A 19,196-nucleotide genomic window follows, 5' to 3' on the forward strand; every position below is an offset into this window, starting at 1 on the left:
CACCACACCTAAGCCCAATGCCACACCCCTTCTCCATAACCACACCTAGGGGCAATTTAGAATGGCCAATCCACCAAACCTGCACATCTTGGACTGTGGGAGGAAACAGGAACACCCGGAGGAAACCACGCAGACTCTGGGAGAACGTACAAACTCCACACAGTCACCCAAGGTCAGAATTGAACCCGGGTCCCTGGCACTGTGAGGCAGCAGTGCTAACTACTCTGCCACATTGCTCTCCCTGATGTAAGCACCCCCCCTCCCCACAGACATGGGAACCTACCCTATCGCACGGTCCACCCCATTGGAAGTCCCCCTCCCCGCCCCCTTGGGATTACCTAATGTAGGTTGGATAATAGAGCGGGGAAATCCACAAATGACATTACAATGTATGTCAATGGGTTCCCGGCCTTGCACAGCATTACATTATTGGTGGTGGTGTGGGGGGGGGGAAACAATTGGAATGGGAAACCCCAACTGCGTAAAGACCATTTGGGGACTCCCGTTGGATTCTCCACCCCAGCCGGCATTCACACTCGTGAAAACAGAGGCAGCAAATCCGCCCCCCGGTCCCGCTCTCCCATCATGTATGTCCCCAAAAGAAGGTAACGTTGTTGGGAGAAGTCAAGCTTTTAAAAAAAATTTGGAGTACCCAATTCTTTTTTTTCCAACTAAGGGGAAATTTAGCTTGGCCAATCCACATACGCTGCACATCTTTTTGGTTTGTGGTGGTGGGACCCATGCACACACTGGGTGAATGTGCAAACTCCACATGGACCGTGACCCGGGGCTGGGTTCGAACCCGGGTTCTCAGTGCCGTGAGGCAGCAGTGCTAACCACTGCACCACTGTATCGCCCCAAGTTAGCTGACTTGCCATGTACAAAGATAAATAAGATGTAAACAAACTTACTTTTGAATTAAAACAGATTATACACAGCAAAACAGTTAAAAATAACCGAAGCTGCTATAAGATCAGCTAAAAGTTTAATGGAAAATAGTATCATGGACCTGGCCCACTGTGGAACTAATGGGATAAGTTATTTCAGTGATATGATTGACAGGATGGCTATAGATTGTACTAGTATGGTAGAAAATACTCAAGAATAAATAAGGAAGTCTAGGAGCGTTTGCAAAGGCCTGACTATTGAGCCAGCTTTTACGTGGGGTTCCTCCCTCATAGTTATGGCTTAGCTTAATAGACAGCAGACACACATCAACCTGGTTAAGACGGCTTTATTATTCCAAGCTTGATTCATGTACAGGAGAAAGAGATCTGGATAAATGCCACGATCAATCTGGCTAACACTGATAAAAACACACTAATTATAGGATTTTCCAAAAATCAATAGCTCACCCCAGTTGGACTTGATCCAGTCCTTGGAGCTGTCACTTCTATATTGTCCAGTAAAATTTACATAAACAAAATGATGACTTGTGATCAGCTCGTGATTTAACCCCATCCTGTCACCTGTTGTTTACCAGGATCTTGTGTCCATTCTAAAGTTGTTCTTCTGACATTCCCATCCTACGTATTGCAGTCAGTTCCTGTCCACCTCATTGTTCATCCAGGGGCAGGATGCCAAAGCTGGTTTCCTCTTTACACCATGGATTGTTTCAGACAGGACATTGGGGCACCGATAAAACCTTTACTGAGTTGACTGTGTAATTTGCTGACCACACAATCCCATTTGTCTCAAAAATATGGGCAAGTTAGCTATCTTAAATCCCATCATGCATTGTGGCCAGTGCCTGTAGCAAGAGTTTAAATGCTTATTACTGCTATGCCCTAAAAATACAGGTTTAATGGTTAATAATGATTACTGGGTTACTTTCTGTGATTAATCTCAATCCTTAATAAACTAACTTATGTAGAACTATTCTTGTGTTGTCTGAGCTAATCAGTTTTAAAAGGTCTCATCTCTGGACACCCCCTTCAGGAAGGATCTCAGGATATGGCAGAGTTACTAAATGAGTCCCGTTGCTTTACTGTGCAGGATGATGAGCAACTGTCAGTATTAAATGATGCTATTAAAAATGAAAATAATTAAACAGGAAAGGATACGACTTTGGAAGGAACAGTTCGCTTCGAGTGGAAGCATGCCAATGGGGTTTCAATTTTTTAAACAATGATAAAGAAGAACCAAGTAATTCAATACCTGTTAACATGTTGTCCATGAATGGAATATATAACCAGGGAATATCATATCAGACACCCAACATGTCTTCCGGAAATAGCATGTTTTGCCTTATCAATTTGAATTTGTAGAAGTTAATGGATGAAGGTAACCCAGTAGACATGGTCTATCTGAGCTTTGAGAAACTTTTGGACAATATAGATTCTTGTGTACTTGATGGTGATCTGAAATGTTGGATTGATAATCAACTGACTGCACGTAAGCAGTAAGTAGTTGTTCGTAAGATCTGCCTAAAGCCCGGTCAGCAATGGTTTTCTCCATGGATCGGTGTTGGGACTTTTGTTATTAACACTTTCTGTTAGGGCAGCACAGTGGCGCAGTGGTTAGCATTGCTGCCTCATGGCACCGAGGTCCCAGGTTCAATCCTGGCTCTGGGTCACTGTCCGTGTGGAGTTTGCATATTCTCCCTGTGTCTGCAAGGGTTTCACCCCCACAACCCAAAGATGTGCAGGGTAGGTGGGGGATTGGCCATGCTAAATTGCCCCTTAATTAGAAAAAATGAATTGGGTATGCTAAATTTATTTTTAAAATCTTTTTGTTGAAGATCTGGGGCGTCATTCTCCGACCCCCCGCTGGGTCGGAGAATGGCCGTTGGCCGCCGTGAATCCCGCCCCCGCCCCCGCCGAAGTCTCCGCTCCCGGAGATTGGGCGGGGGCGGGAATCCGGCCGCGCCGGTTGGCGGGACCCCCCGCTGGATTCTCCGGCCCGGATGGGCCGAAGTCCCGCCCAGGAATTGCCTGTCCCGCCGACGTAAATCAAACCTGGTATTTACCGGCGGGACCAGGCGGCGTGGGCGGGCTCCGGGGTCCTGGGGGGGGGCACGGGGCGATCTGACCCCGGGGGGTGCCCCCAAGGTGGCCTGGCCCGCGATCGGGGCCCACCGATCCGCGGGCGGGCCTGTGCCGTGGGGGCACTCTTTCCCTTCCGCCTCCGCTACGGCCTCCACCATGGCGGAGGCAGAAGAGACTCTCCCCACTGCGCATGCGCGGGAAACTGACAGCGGCCGCTGACGCTCCCGCGCATGCGCTGGGAAACTGACAGCGGCCGCTGACGCACCCGCGCATGCGCCGCATTTCCGCGCCAGCTGGCGGGGAAACAAACGCCATTTCCGCCAGCTGGCAGGGCGGAAATCCCTCCGGCGTCGGCCTAGCCCCTCAATGTTGGGGCTAGGCCGCCAAAGATGCGGAGCCTTCCGCACCTTTGGGCCGGCGCGATGCCCGTCTGATTGGCGCCAGCTTTGGCGCCAGTCGGCGGACATCCCGCCGCTGGGGGAGAATTTCGCCCCTGGACTTACGTATTGGGGGAACGAGACATAAGTTTGTGGATGACAACAAGATGTCTGTGAGAGGACTGTAGAGAACACTCAATTACCAGAAGCAGATCCAGATAGGCTGGAAAATTGAGCTCATGTCTGGCACATGATGGTTAATGTAGAAAATGTAATGTTAGGAACGTCGGTAGGCCTGATGTTAAACCTACCTGCATCCTGCAATCAAAAGAGTTAAAGCCAGCAGTGGAACAAAGTGATCCATGTGAGTTAGCACATGAGTCACTACAGGTCAATGCTGATGCTGGAAACTTAGAGCTAAAGCAAAGAGGATTTGATAGTGTTTTCATAGAACAATTCACAAACAAGGCAATTCATTTTCTTCTTGTAGAGACCTCAGTTAGAATACTGTGTCTAGTTTTGGCCTCCTCATTTGGTAGTGAATAGTGAGACTTTGAAAAGGGTGCAGAAGAGTACCACAAGATTAACTCCCAGTTCGTAACACCTTCATTACTCAGATAGGCTCAATGAGGTGGGCTCCTATCCTTCAGAGAAATGTTTGAATTTGGGATGGTTTGATCCAGGTTTACAAAAGTCATGAAAGGACTAGCATTTGCACAGACCAATTTGTTCAGCTGAATAGGTGAGGGGGACCTGGGGTCTTATGTACAAATTGTGTCATGACACCCTGGGCTAGTGCACAGTCAATTCCAGCCCCACTTGACCCGGGATCACAATACGGGTAAAATTGAAGTACTTAAATATCCAATGTTTTTGGTTCAATCCTGATTAAGTACAAATCCACCAGGTTTGTAACATTTAACACAAATAACCTTTTATTATTTAACAGTAATTAGTATTGAATAGGCAACAATACAACTGGTTAACTACCATCTACTTCCCAACCCCCTCTTTCTAACTCACCCCACTCGATATACACATACACACACATATACAAATAACATAGAGGGAAATAGTTGTGAGAGGGAAGAAAATAATGATTAAAAAAAAGAAGAGAGAAATCTTTGACTTGATGTGGATATCTTCCAGTTAGTTCCTTTCTCCAATTTATGCCTTCAGTTGGATGTTATATTTCCCTTCAGCTTGTAATGGTCTTCACTGTAGATTCACAGAGACAGCAGTCAAGAGAGAGAAAGAGATAAAACGCAGTTTCTTACTTACAGGGCCTCATGTCTTCTGCTCGGTTCTCTCAGAAAAACCCCACCTGGCAGAAACCAATTTATGCCTGTTGTCAAGCAGAATACTGTCTCTGGTCAACCAATTGGCCACCAGCCAACCAATCAACCCATATCCCTCCAATATGCTGGGTGCCAGGGATTTCGGGGGCGATTCTCCGATATGGAGGCCAAGTGTTCGCGCCATTGTGAATGCCATCGCGTATCACGACGGCGCGAACAGGGCCCGGGCATGACCTATTCTGGCCGATCGGTGGGCCACGATCGCTGGCCGTACCCCATCAGAGGCCACCCCGGTGAAGGAGCGCCCCTCCCTCCCCCACAAGCCGCCCCCCCCCCCCCGCCCCCCCAGCGTTCCCGCAGAGTTCCTGCCGGCAGCGACCAGGGATGGACGGCACCAGCGGGAACACGTCGTATTGTAGCGGCCGCTCGGCCCATCCGGCCGGAGAATCGCCGCTCGCCGGTTCTGCGAGCGGCCCGGTGCGAATCGCGCGCCGCTGGCTTCGGGGGGGGGTGGGGGAATCGTGTGCGGGGGTCGGAGCGGCGTGGCACAATTCGCGTGGCGCCCTGGCGATTCTCCCACCCGGCGTGGGGGGGGGGGGGAGAATAGCGCCCTTGATGTCCCAAAAACAAAACTTGAGGACATAGTGTTCCAGTTGTCAAGCTATTTGAATCTTTGAGTTCTGTACTTCCTCTGCTTGACTTTTTAAAATATCTTAATTAATGATTCCCGGACCAAAATAATATATGAAATAAAAGAAACGGGAACAAAGGAAAATCAAAAGGAAGGATTCTAGCAATTGTTGTGAGGTTGTGAGGTGTTCCTTTTCTTTGCGAATGGTGGACCTGTGGAACAGGTTGTCAGCTCATGAACTCACTGATTCGTTCTATTCTTTCAAGCAAGACTTGCATCTTTAGCTGGCTAAAATGGAAATCACCTCATATTGAAGGATTGATGAGGAATTTCTGAACTATTTTACTCAATTGGCCTCGGCTTTTATCTGATTTTCCAACATGGCTTGAGATGGCTTGAGATGGAGTGGGAGTGTATGTATTCTGATCCATAAAGCATCAAAACTTGCTCATTGCCTTGTTATGTATAAAAAGTTTTACCTCAGAAAGAAATTATAGTGGATGTAAATTGCAGGACTGTGGGTCAATAGCAGTTGAGGAGGACTAATTGCCTAGTTCTCTCAAAGACCTAGTACAGATACCATGGGCCAAACGTCCTCCTTCTGTGCTGTGTGTTTCTGTGATTGTATGAAGTGTTCTCTGTCCAACGGTTTATTCTGTGTCTTTTAACCGGCAGAGCACAGTGGACAAGCTCATAAAGAAGACAAACCTTGCTCTTGTGGTGGGGACCCATTCCTGGCGGGATCAATTCATGGAGGCCATCACAGTCAGCGCTGGTAAGAACTATTACCTCAAATGTGCTAAATTTGACATGGAAAATAATATTCCTGTGAGCTGGAAACAAGAAGAAAAGTGAAAGCTAGGCATGGTCGTGATGTACAAGAACAAGTTTCACCTTTTCTTAGCTGACAGGTTGCCACATGCTTGGATGGATTTTGTCATTGAAGATGCGTGTTGATAGGACAATCACCTATATTTGCTCAGGGTGGTGACTAATGGAGGGACCTGCAGCCAATCTTTCCTTAACATCAGTTCATTCACAAAATCCAGAGAACACAGACTAGCTTTTCCTTCCATTCCCCCAAAAGGTGGAAACCGATTGTTGTGTATACCTCAGGATAATGACCTAACCCTTCTCCAATCAGTAACGGCTGCTCTCATTTGCAACTAGAGCATGCACTTTGTTGCAACAATAACACGCTAATCTGTGGAAGAGCTCATTATGGTGATTTATGAAGGGATCCTGCTGCCCATGTTATAATGATGATATGAAACTTGCAACATAGCGAATAACAATCTATATAGTTGTAGGTTTCAGAATAATATATGGAGAAATGGTCCAAGTTGATGGAGTTCAATGCAATGGTTTTTAAAAATCAATTCATGGGATGTGAGCATCACTGATATTAGTTGCCCATCCCTACTTGCCCTTGAACTGAGTGGTTAGCTGGGCCATTACAGATGGTGTTCAAGAGTCTTCTGCATTGCTGTGGATCTGAATTTACATTAATTAACCAGGTGGGTTTTTATGACATGGTATGAGGGGGTATGAGGGGATGGCCGGCATGGGCAGCACTGCTGGACATGAGCGTGCCAGGGCATGGTATGGTGCTAGGCAGGGGCATGGCAAGCACATGCTCGTGGGGGAGGGGGTGTGGGCATGGCAGGCAGCGGTGGTGCCACGGAGCCAGTGCCAATCCACCCTCGTTGATTTTCTTACAGCACTGGGTGCCAGTCCTCCTGGTCATGCTGCCCAAGCTGGCAGTCGCTGCCACTTGTTCCCAGGCGGCACTGATTGTCCTGTGGCTGACCCTCGAAGCCCCCTGGGGGAACAGGGCATCCCGTCTGGTCTCAACCACGTCCAACAATCAGGCCAGGTCAGCATCCCTGAACTGTGGGGCTGCTCTCCTCGGTGGCATGGCTGCAAGCTGTGTGGAGTATAATCTGCACGATCTTTAAATAGATATAAGACAGATGTCAGAGGTAGGTTCTTTACTCAGAGAGTGGTAAGGGCGTGGAATGCCCTACCTGCAACAGTAGTGGACTCGCCAACACGAAGGGCATTCAAATGGTCATTGGATAGACATATGGACGATAAGGGAATCGTGTAGATGGGCTTTAGAGTGGTTTCACAGGTCGGCGCAACATCGAGGGCCGAAGGGCCTGTACTGCGCTGTAATGTTCTATGTTCTATTAGCCAGGTCCTCAGCCCTTATCCCCCAAGAGCCAGCCGCCCATCCTGGGGTGCTCCTCGAAGAGGGCTGGGATCACCGACTGCCCCAGGATGTAGCTGTCCCCGGGAAACATGCACACACGTGCATTATCTTCATCTGGTGGTTGCACACGAGCTCTATATTCTGGGAGTGAAACCCTTTTCTGTTAACATATGGTCAGGTGAGCGCAGGGTAAAATGTGTGGCATCTATTACTCCCTGGACCTGGGGCATCCTGGCGAAGATGGATAATCCTGCTGCCCGGGCTTCCTGTTGGGCTTGGTCCATGTCAAAGCTGATGTAGTTTTCCGCCTGGACAAACAGGGCACCCTCTACTTGTCGGATATACCTGTGGGCTGTGACCTGTGAGATGCCACACAGGTCCCCGCTCGACACCTGGAATGATCCTCAGGCATAGTGGTTCATGATGTGTTGGGTGTTCTGGATCACAAACAGGCCACCAACATTGGAAGTGGTGCAACTCTATTTTATTATAAGGTTAACTATATTAACATACTTGAACTGTGGGTAAATGCAATACCAGCTTTAACTGTTGACCCTTGTCTAGTCCTATCCAGGTGATGCACTCAGCACATGGTGAATGTCTGTGTTGCAGGCTGTGAGCTCTGTGCTCTGAGCTGGCTGCTACTAGAATGCACGGGAACTCTCCTGTCCCCTGTCTTTATAGTGCGTGTGCTCTCACTGGTGATTGGCTGCGGTGTTATGTATGCTGATTGGTCCCACTGCATGTACATCAGTGTGTGTGTGTCTGCACCATAATATACTGGTGTATATTATGACACCCCCCCTTTTATATAAAGGACATGTGCTTGCGTGACAATAAATATTGTGTAGTGAATGTACCTGACTATGTGTGTGCGTGTTATTTACATGACTATGCACATGAAGCTAATCTATTTTCACGGGAAGGTGCCTGGTGCAACAACAAAATGAACATTATATACAAACTACTGGAACGATGAAACAGGATAACAGAACAGATCAAAGAGTCCAACATTGTAAAACTCATAAGTCAAGTCTCTGAGGTGGGCGACGAATTCTGGTTGACCGCCTCAAGGGTGGGTCAGGAGCCACCGGCTGAGGAATGGGCTGGGCCACGTCAGAGTGAGGAGGATGCAGAGTTTTCGGAATCTCCACATAGTCCAGGTTGGGGACAACAGGAGGGCGTGGCACCGGTGGCGGATCACGTAGCGAGCGTGGAACGAAACGAAGGGCGCGCCGATTGTGGTGACGAACCAGGAACGAGCGGGGAGACACCTGCTGAAGAACCACAGCAGTTGCAGACCAGCCACCCTCCGGAAGATGGATGCGGACATTGTCATCCGGCGCCAGAGCAGGGAGATCAGTCGCCCGAGCGTCATGCGCCGCCTTGTGTTGTGCACAAGACTGTTGCATCCGCTGAAAGACCGGAACGTGGTCGAGGTCTGGGACGTGAATGGACGGTACCGTGGTCCTGAGGGTGCGACCCATGAGCAGCTGGGCTGGCGACAGGCCCGTGGAGTGTGGGGCCGAACGATAGGCCAGCAAGGCGAGGTAGAAGTCAGATCCTGCATCGGCAGCCTTGCAGAGGAGCCGGTTGATGATGTGGATGCCCTTTTCCGCTTTGCAATTGGACTGGGGGTTCAGGGGACTGGATGTCACATGCACAAAGTTGTACCTGCTGGCAAAGTTGAACCATTCCTGGCTCGTGAAGCAGGGGACATTGTCCGACCGCACAGTGAGTGGAATGTCGTGACGAGCAAAGGTCTCCTTGCAGGCACGGATGACCGCCGATGATGTGATGTTGTGCAGGCGTACGACCTCCGGGTAGTTCGAAAAATAGTCTACAATCAGAACATAGTCCCTGCCGAGCGCATGGAACAGGTCAACGCCTACCTTAGACCAAGGGGACGTGACCAACTCATGGTGTGTAGGGTCTCACGTGGTTGGGCCGGCTGCAACCGCTGACAGGTGGGGCAGTTGAGCACTGTGTTGGCGATGTCCTCATTGATGCCGGGCCAGTACACAGCCTCTCGGGCCCTCCGTCGGCACTTCTCCACGCCAAGATGGCCCTCATGTAGCTGTTCCAAAACGAGCTGGCGCATGCTGTGCGGGATCACGATGCAGTCCAGCTTCAGGAGGACACCATCGACTACTGCCAGATCGTCTCTGATATTGTAGAACTGCGGGCATTGGCCCTTGAGCCACCCGTCCATCATGTGGCGCATGACACGCTGTAGTAGGGGGTCAGCCGCAGTCTCGCGGCGAATGTGGATAAGGCGTTCATCCGTGGCCGGCAGATTGGAGGCCGTGAAGGCCACATGGGCGTCAACCTGGCAGACGAACCCTTCTGGGTCACACGGGGTGTTGACTGCCCTGGACAGAGCGTCGGCTATGATCAGGTCCTTGCCCGGGGTGTATAGGAGCTGGAAATCATACCGCCGGAGTTTAAGCAGAATGCGCTGGAGGCGAGGGGTCATATCATTCAGGTCTTTTTGTATAATGGTGACCAACGGGTGATGGTTGGTCTCGACAGTGAATTGGGGGAGGTAGGAAACACGTAATCATGAAATTTGTCGACCCCAGTCAATAGGCCCAGGCACTCCTTTTCGATCTGCGCGTAGCGTTGTTCCGTGGGGGTCATGGGACCTGACGCATATGCAGCGAGAGCCCATGATGAGGCCTCATCGCGTTGCAGGAGCACCGCCCCAATGCCGGATTTGCTGGCATCTGTTGAAATTTTTGTTTCCTTCGTGGGATCAAAAAATGCCAATACCGGGGCCATGGTGTGCTTGGTCTTAAGCTCCTCCCATTCGCGTTCGTGGGCGGGAAGCTATTAGAAGTCTGTTGTCTTCCTGACCAGGTTCCGGAGAGCTGTGGTATGGGAGGCGAGATTGGGGATGAACTTCCCCAGGAAGTTGACCATGTCCAAAAATCGGAGGACCGCCTTCTTATCCGCTGGCTTCTGCATGGCCGTGATGGCTGCCACCTTATCCGTATCCGGCCGCACACCCAACCGGGAGATGTGGTCCCCTAGGAACTTGAGTTCCGTCTGGCCAAAGGAACATTTGGCTCTGTTGAGGCGAAGTATTGGTCCCGTATTCGTTTGAAAACGCGCTGGTGGCGACTGATATGCTCCAAATGATGATGTCGTCAACATAGCGAATTGAGCACACGCTCAATTCCCTCCATCATTTGCTCCATGATCCGGTGGAATACTTCTGATGCCGATATAATCCCAAATGGCATCCTGTTGCAGCAGTATCTGCCAAACGGGGTATTAAAGGTACACAGCTTTCTGCTGGACCTGTTTAGTTGAATTTGCCAGAATCCTTTCGAGGCGTCAAGTTTGCTGAAGATGTTGGCCCGAGCCATCTCGCACGTGATCTCCTCGCGCTTGGGGATCGGGTAATATTCCTTCATTATGCTGCGATTCAAATCCTTTGGGTCAATGCAGATCCGGAGCTGGCCGGAAGGCTTCTTTACGCCCATCATGGAACTGACCCAGTCGGTTGGTTCCGTCACTCTGGAGAGCACTCCTTGGTCCTGGTGGTCCTGCAGCTGCTGCTTGAGGCGGTCCTTAGGGGGTGCTGAGACTCTGCGAGGTGCATGAACCACAGGCGTGGTGTCTTGTTTGAGCAGGATTTTTTAAGTGTATGGAAGCGTGCCCATGCCTTCGAAAACGTTGGGGTGCTGGTCGATGATAGCATTGAGTTGCGCCCGGAAGTCCACATCCTGGAAGGCAGACGTGTCCTCTGGAGAGAGAGAGTGTACTCGTTGAACGAGGTTTCGGAGTTTGCACGCCTGTGCGCCTAGCAGAAAGTCCTTCGAGGAGCCCACGATCTCGAAGGGAAGGATGACATTTCATGAGTTGTGCGTCACTTCGAGTTGGCATGAACCGGTAGCAGGAATGACGTTGCCATTGTAGTCCACTAGTTGGCAGGTCGACGGAAGAATGGTTGGTTTAACCCCAAGGGTCTGAAAGTCTGACCACGCTAGGAGATTAGCGGAAGCACCAGTGTCCAGGCAGAATCGTATCTGGGATCGGTTGACCGTCAGGGTGGCACACCACTCGTCGCCTGGATCAATGCTGAGCACCGACAGCGGCTGGTGGTTTTCATTCGGGGACAGCCTGTTCTTTGTTAAAATAGCAACTCGAAAAGGCTCCCTCGGATCCTCGGTGTCACTGATCTGCGGGAAGTCGGAATCGGACTCGGTGAACGTGGGTTGAATTGCCTGAATGTTCCTGCGAGGCTGGCTGAAGCGATGCGAAATGGCAGGCTGAGCTGCTCGACAGCAGGCAGCATAGTGGCCAAGTCTGCCACATCGCTTTAAATGGGCGGAGCCACAGTTGCCGCTCGCCGTGACGTCAGTACGCTCGTTGCGCCACCGCGCATGCGCGGTGCGGTCCTGCGTGGTGCGCGCCTGCGCATCACGTTCCTCCACGTCACCGTCCCCTCATTTGGCGCGTACAAGCGCGGGAGGCAGCGAAAAGCGCGCAAAATGGCCGCCCTCATCCAGGCTGCAGCCTTGGAGGTGTTCAATTGTTTGGACCCGTTCCGCTTCATGGGGACCTTGCCACCCCGTTTCAGCCGCCTGTATGTGGGAGTACCGGCTGGTGGCATTTTCATGCAGGACACAGGTCTTGATGGCAGTCGTTAGGGTGAGTTGCTTAATTTTGAGGAGCTGCTGACGCAGGGGGTCCAACAGAACACCAAATACGATCTGGTCACATATCATGGAGTCGGAGGTGGGCCCGTAGCCGCAGGACTGCGCAAGGATGCGGAGGTGTGTTAAAAAGAATTGGAAAGGCTCGTCCTTACCCTGCAAGCGCTGCTGGAACAGGTATCTTTCGAAGCTTTCATTGCTGAAGTGGGTATCGAATTTGAGGAGAACCGTCTTGTACTTTGGCTTGTCCTCGTCGTCTGCGAATGTGAGGGAGTTGAAGATGTGAATGGCGTGTTGCCCGGCCGTGGAGAGGAGCAGAGCAATCTTCCTGGTGTCCGGGGCGTTCTCCCTGTCCGTGGCTTCGAGGAAGAGCTGGAAGCGCTGTTTAAAAATCTTCCAATTGACCCCGAGATTGCCAGGATGCCGGAATGCTGATTAGTTGCAGGTGGGTCTCAGAAGTGCGAGTATGCAACCACTCCTTGTACCATGATGTGTTGGGTGTTCTCAGGCCTCAGCAGTTGGTAGGGGTTATGGGTGGTGCAGATGGGCAGGGACAAGGGTTTCTCCTGGAACGGGTAAACGTGACCCAGGGCTTGGCATGTTGGTGCCTCGAGGGGTTGACCCCCAGGGCCTCTCCCCCATCCCCATGGCAGTTCACTGCAGCCGAGGCTGTCTCCACCTGCCCCCCCCCCCCCCCCCCCCCCCCGTCCGAGAGTCCCCAACCCCCGCCGAGCACTGGGGTGGCAAACCCAGCGCCAATGGACTCTATGCTTTTGAGCAAAGGTGGCGACTCACCTCCCCGGCTGCACAGAGACGTTGGAATCTACATCTCGCCCTTATTGGGCGTGATTCAGATCAGCATATTTAAATGAGTCGTATTTAAATATACATTTGCCGGATTCTCCCGCCGCCCGGGACTCACAGCCAGTGAAGAGAGTGGCTGGCTAGCTTAGATGGCCCCTGAATTTGTGAGGATGTCGGCTTTTGTATTCGGATTTCCTCTGATGATCAGGCTAAGATAGATAGAGGTCGGAATTTTCCATCCGTTAATGCCAGTGGGATTCTCCGGACCCGCCGCAATGAACGGAGGTTTGGCTGAGCACCAAGTTCTCCGTTCTCGCTGGCTGCGTGGCGAGGTGAACTTGAGTCAGAGAATCCCGGCCATAGATGAGAGTGAGTTAATTCTCCATTGATGCATTGTGACTACCTGGACTTAACTTAGCCACTCTCTGTGAGATAGATGACACTGCACGGCAGTTTCTGAGCTCTAATTTCCTCTTCCACATTTCCCCAGGCATCCTGTGCTACCCTCTTATGGGGAATTCTACCTCCAGTGTCATTGAGACTGTCCCTCCTTGCATTTTATGCCTGCTAAGCCTCTCCACAGATATCTTGTTGTTGCTCCCATATCTGAGACTTCTGCTGCCCCCAGCCATCTTTACAATATCAGCAATGATAAATGCAAGATCTGTTTTAAATGGCAACAGCATTTTAAAGGCTGTGCCAGAACAGTATTTACATCCCTCCCTTTCTCCCTCCCTCCTTCCCAGTGGAGGTAAACTAAGAGGGGATGGTTTCTTTGCCTCCAGAGTATACCTTGTGTAGTTATCGTGGATTCCGGGAAGAAATGATAGTGGTTTCTTATTGGGCAATTGAGCCACAGTGTGCACTACTTTTCAGCACACCAGAAGAAGGCTTGCAGATGCACAATTCCAGTGTGTGGAGCAACTTTGGAGCAGTTTACGTTCAATACCAGCTGTGGACAGACTATGGACCGCAGAAAAGCTGCCGTCTTTTCACGAGCCGCTGTTCCTTCTTCTCAAAGCAGAGTCCAAACTAACTTTTAAACACAGTTTTCTAGACATGATGGAGGCGATTCTCCCACATGGAGCCCAAGGGCGAAATTCTCCCCCAACGGCGCGATGTCCGCCGACAGGCGCCAAAAACGGCGCCAATCAGACGGGCATCGCGCCGGCCCAAAGGTGCGGAATGCTCCGCATCTTTGGGGGCCGAGCCCCAACTTTGAGGGGCTAGGCCGGCGCCAGAGGGTTTTCCGCCCCACCAGCTGGCGGAAATGGCGTTTGTTGCCCCGCCAGCTGGCGGAAATGGCGTTTGGTGCCCCGCCAGCTGGCGCGGAAATGCGGCGCAGGCGCGGAAGCGTGAGCGGCCACCAACAGTTTCCCGCGCATGCGCAGTGGGGAGAGTCTCTTCCGCCTCCGCCATGGTGGAGGCCGTGGTGGAGGCGGAAGGGAAAGAGTGCCCCCACGGCACAGGCCCGCCCGCGGATCGGTGGGCCCCGATCGCTGGCCAGGCCACCGTGGGGGCACCCCCCGGGGTCAGATCGCCCCGTGCCCCCCCCCAGGACCCCGGAGCCCGCCCACGCCGCCTGGTCCCGCCGGGAAATACCAGCTTTGATTTACGCCGGCGGGACAGGCAATTTCTGGGTGGGACTTCGGCCCATCCGGGCCGGAGAATTGAGCGGGGGGTCCCGCCCCCGCCCAATCTCTGGTACCGGAGACCCGGCGGGGGGTCGGAGAATGACGCCCCAAGTGTTTGTGCCATCGTGAACGCTGTTGCGTTTCACGATGGCGTGAAACTGGCACAGGGGGCCAGCATGGCGCTGGAGCGGTTCACGCCGCTCCAGCCTCCCGTCCCGGCGCCAAATGGGCACCGCGCCAACCCACGCATGCGCAGTTGGGCCACGCCAACCTGCGCATGCGTGGGGGCCGGCCGCGCAGAAAAGTAGGCCCGGGGGGAGAGGCCAGCCGGCCGATTGGTGGGCCCCAATCGCAGGCCAGACCCCATCGCAGGCTCCGCCTGGGGACGAGCCCCACTCTCCCCCCCACAGGGCACCCCCCGACTGTTCGTGCTGAGTTCCCGCTGGCAGCAACCAGGGGTGAACGGCGGCGGCGGGATTCTGTATCCGCTCGGCCCATCCGGGGGGCGCCGATTTGCCGCACCTTGGAGAATTGCGTGCCGGCGTCGGGGCGTGGTTGTGGCAATTCTCCGGCCCGGTGCAGGTCTCGGAGAATCGCCCCCGATATTTTTCAGAACCTTATACTATAATGTGAGCCCCCCCCTCCTCCTTTTGTACACAGTCCACCAGGTTCAAGAAGCTTCTTTAAAATGCTCAATTATCTTTTCTTGTAAAATATTTTTTTCCCTCAGTAATAGGAATAAGGCCCTGCATAACACTTTAAGGGACATTGGGCTGGATTCTCCGATTTGAAGACTAAGTGCTGATGCCGGTGTGGGAACAGTGGTGTTTTACGCCTGGAGAAACGGAGCAAAAGCTGTACCGATGCTCCGTCTAGTGGGGGGCTAGCAGGCACGCAGCGAATAGACCCCGGCTTAGCAGGAGAATTGCCGGTCCTTGGCCGCGCGTGCGCCTGCAGTGGCCGAGCCATGCTACACGGCGCCGGCCGTGCATGGACCCGGCCTGCCAAAAACTGACCCCTCTAATCAGCCTTGCCACCCCCGGAACATGCCCCACCAGTGCCCTCAGCCCCTGCCAAAGCCCCCCTGCCCGCAGAACGACTCCCCCCTCCCCTGGCTGCGGCGGCGTTGGACTCAGTCTGCAGCCGTCACGCCTGGTTCCCGAAAATAAAAAGGACAAGTGGTGCAGGCCATTGGGAACTCAGCCTATCAGGGGCGGAGCATCGGGGAGGGCCTTAGGTGATGTTTTTGAGGGGCGGAGCATTGCAAAAGCAGCGCCACCCCCGATTTCGGCGCAAACGGGGATTCCCTGGCCGACCGGCGAACGCGACTTCGGCGTCGGCGACCGGAAAATCTCGCCCAGTGTCTTTCAAAACACAAATTCTTCCAGAATGCTCTCCGCCTTTGCCGATGACGCATTTTCTGTGATTACAGTGTTCATGACAGACTGCATTATTGGTTGGCTCCTGAATCTCTGCATCTCATTTGCCTGCACAATCCCATTTGCTGCAGCTCTCCTGACGTGCCCGAGAAGTAGCCCCGAGGTGTTTTTATAAGTGCAGTTCATTTTACAGAGGATAGCAGGTGGATTTTGGACCTGAAGACCTGACCTGAATTTGGTCTGACTGCTCACATTGCCTGGCGACCAGATACTTCCTACATATTGGTTTACGGTTTGACATCTGCAGTGTGGTACCCGGGTCTAGAGGGAGGAATGGTTTAGGAGCTTAGGAATCATTCTAATCAAGTTCTTCATATGAACTTGAAAGGAAACCTTCAGCTCACAATTGGTTTGAAATTTGATGCCGTTCTGTTACCTGACAATGACAGAGGTTTTTGCCAGCTGCATGTTTTTTCCCTCTTCATTTCATGCCCACTTTATGTCCCACAGTCTACTTGAAGTAGGTACAAGCGTGGACTTTCCTCCAAGACTGGCACACCATTTCCCAAGCTTAGGGACTATCAACTGCGGGAAGGGCTGTCCCAGAGAGAATGAGTCGGAGCAAAATGCTCAGTTTCCATAATGTGGAGATGCCGGCGTTGGACTGGGGTGAGCACAGTACGAAGTCTTACAACACCAGGTTAAAGTCCAACAGGTTTGTTTCGATGTCACTAGCTTTCGGAGCGCTGCTCCTTCCTCAGGTGAATGAAGAGGGCTGTTCCAGAAACACATATATAGACAAATTCAAAGATGCCAAACAATGCTTGGAATGCGAGCATCCAAGGCGGCCTTCAGGACCCGCGACAACGCAGAATCGCCGAGCAGAAACTTATAGCCAAGTTCCGCACACATGAGTGCAGCCTCAACCGGGACCTGGGATTCATGTCGCATTACATTCATCCCCCACCATCTGGCCTGCAAAATCCTACCAACTGTCCTGGCTTGGTACAATTCACACCTCTTTAACCTGGGGTTACCCCATCTCTGGATCTGCAAAGATTTAATCACCTGCTAATGCTCGCATTCCAAGCATTGTTTGGCATCTTTGAATTTGTCAATATATGTGTTTCTGGAACAGACCTCTTCATTCACCTGAGGAAGGAGCAGCGCTCCGAAAGCTAGTGAAATCGAAACAAACCTGTTGGACTTTAACCTGGTGTTGTAAGACTTTGTACAGTTTCCATAAGACCATCATAGATTATCATAGAATTTACAGCGCAGAAGGAGGCCATTCGGCCCATCGAGTCTGCACTGGCTCTTGGAAAGAGCACCCTAGGTCAACACCTCAGCCCTATCCCCATAACCCAGTAACCCCGTCCAACACTAAGGGCAATTTTGGACACTAAGGGCAATTTATCATGGCCAATCCACCTAACTTGCACATCTTTGGACTGTGGGAGGAAACCGGAGCGCCCGGAGGAAACCCACGCACACACGGGGAGGATGTGCAGACTCCGCACAGACAGTGACCCAAGCCGGAATCGAACCTGGGACCCTGGAGCTGTGAAGCAATTGTGCTATCCGCAATGCTACCGTGCTGCCCCAAAAGACATAGGAACAACCTAGGCCATTTAGTCCATCAAGTCTGCTCCACCATTCAATGAGATCACAACAGATCTGATGTGATAATCCTCATGTCTCCTTTTCCCACTCCAGGAGGCAACACAAATCGAATCCTCATGGGAGCCCCATAGGCAGGAGATTTCCATTTATGTGTGGTGGAGGGGGGAGCGCGAACATTGATGGGGGAGCATGCAGGTGTGGTGGGGGGGGGGGGGGGTGGTGACACTGAGCGGGATGGGGGAGGAAACTCCAGCTATACATCTGTGGTGGTGATGGTGGAATGACTATCCCGGGTGGCATGGGACCCCCCGATGATTGTCTGTAAATTTGGAGATGATTCATTTAGGGAACAAAATGTAATGTCTTCAAATTTGCAGCTGATACAAAGTTGAGTGGGAGGGTGAGCTATGAGGAGGATGCAGAGATGCTTCAGCGGGGTTTGGACAGGCTGAGGGAGTGGGCATATGCATGGCAGATGCAGTATAATGTGGATAAATGTGAGGTCATCTGCTTCGGTAGCAAAAATAGGAAGTCAGATTATTATTTGAATGGGTGTAAATTGAGAGAGGTGGATACTCAGTGAGACCTTGGTGTCCTTGTGCACCAGTCGCTGAAAGTAAGCGTGGAGATACAGCCGTGAGTAAAGAAGGCACATGGTATGTTGGCCTTCATAGCAAGAGGATTCGAGTATGGGATAGAGATGTTTTACTGAAATTGTATAGGGCATTGGTGGGGCCACACCTGGAGTATTGTGTACAGTTTTGGTGTCCGTAACTGGAGAAGGATGTTCTTGTTATGGAGGGAGTGCAGCGCTGATTCCTGGGATGGCAGGACTGTCATATGAGAAGAGACTAAATCGGTTAGGATTATATTCATTGGAGTTTAGAAGAATATAAATTAGAAGTTAATGTGGGGGTCAAGAAAGGAGAGAAGTAAAGGACAATGAATCCTCAGTAAACATTATCCGTCCTCCTTCTCCATCATAGACAATCTCTAATGCCTCCCTCCTCAGGATGCAAGGTTTCCTTTTCCTCTACCCCTCCCAGTATTGGCAAGCACCCACATCAAGACATTGCTAACACATGGAGTTTGAAGTGTTGGGTGTTCTGAGGTACAGACGAACCAACACGGCTGCGATTGGTACAACGCAGTTTTATTCATTAAACTATTTATACATCAGACTTGGTACTCAGCACATTGTGACTGTGTGAGTATCTTGCTATAAGGTCCTGGCCCTGTGCCGTCTCCAGATGGACTGCCCAGAAAGTGTCGTGTTTCTTGTTTTATACTGTGTCTGCTCTTGTCTGTGATTGGCTGTCATGTTATGTGTGCTAATTGGTCCGTTGGTCTGTCTATCATTATGTATGTGTTATGATGTATGTTTGAATATCATGACAGAGTTCACTCTCCTTGTTCAAACAAATCTGGGGCGAAATTCTCCGGAAACGGCGCGATGTCCGCCGAATTATCCGCATCTTTGGGGGCCGAGCCCCAACATTGAGGGGCTAGGCCGACGCCAGAGGAATTTCCACCCCGCCAGCTGGCGGAAACGGCCTTTGGTGCCCCGCCAGCTGGCGCGGAAAT

General features: G+C 51.7%; 1 protein-coding gene across 4 annotated transcripts in view; it reads left to right on the plus strand.

Moving 5' to 3' along the window:
- Nucleotides 1–19,196, plus strand: part of slc8a3 (solute carrier family 8 member 3) — an 818,116-nt gene that overhangs the window by 746,564 nt on the left and 52,356 nt on the right. For all 4 annotated transcript variants that reach the window (XM_072485824.1, XM_072485815.1, XM_072485835.1 and 1 more), the window contains one exon: nucleotides 5,969–6,068. In XM_072485824.1, coding sequence (XP_072341925.1) covers nucleotides 5,969–6,068 — 100 coding nt within the window. The remainder of the gene's footprint in view (nucleotides 1–5,968; nucleotides 6,069–19,196) is intronic.

This window comes from Scyliorhinus torazame, chromosome 2, assembly GCF_047496885.1.
Source record: "Scyliorhinus torazame isolate Kashiwa2021f chromosome 2, sScyTor2.1, whole genome shotgun sequence".
Taxonomy (NCBI): Eukaryota; Metazoa; Chordata; class Chondrichthyes; order Carcharhiniformes; family Scyliorhinidae; genus Scyliorhinus; species Scyliorhinus torazame.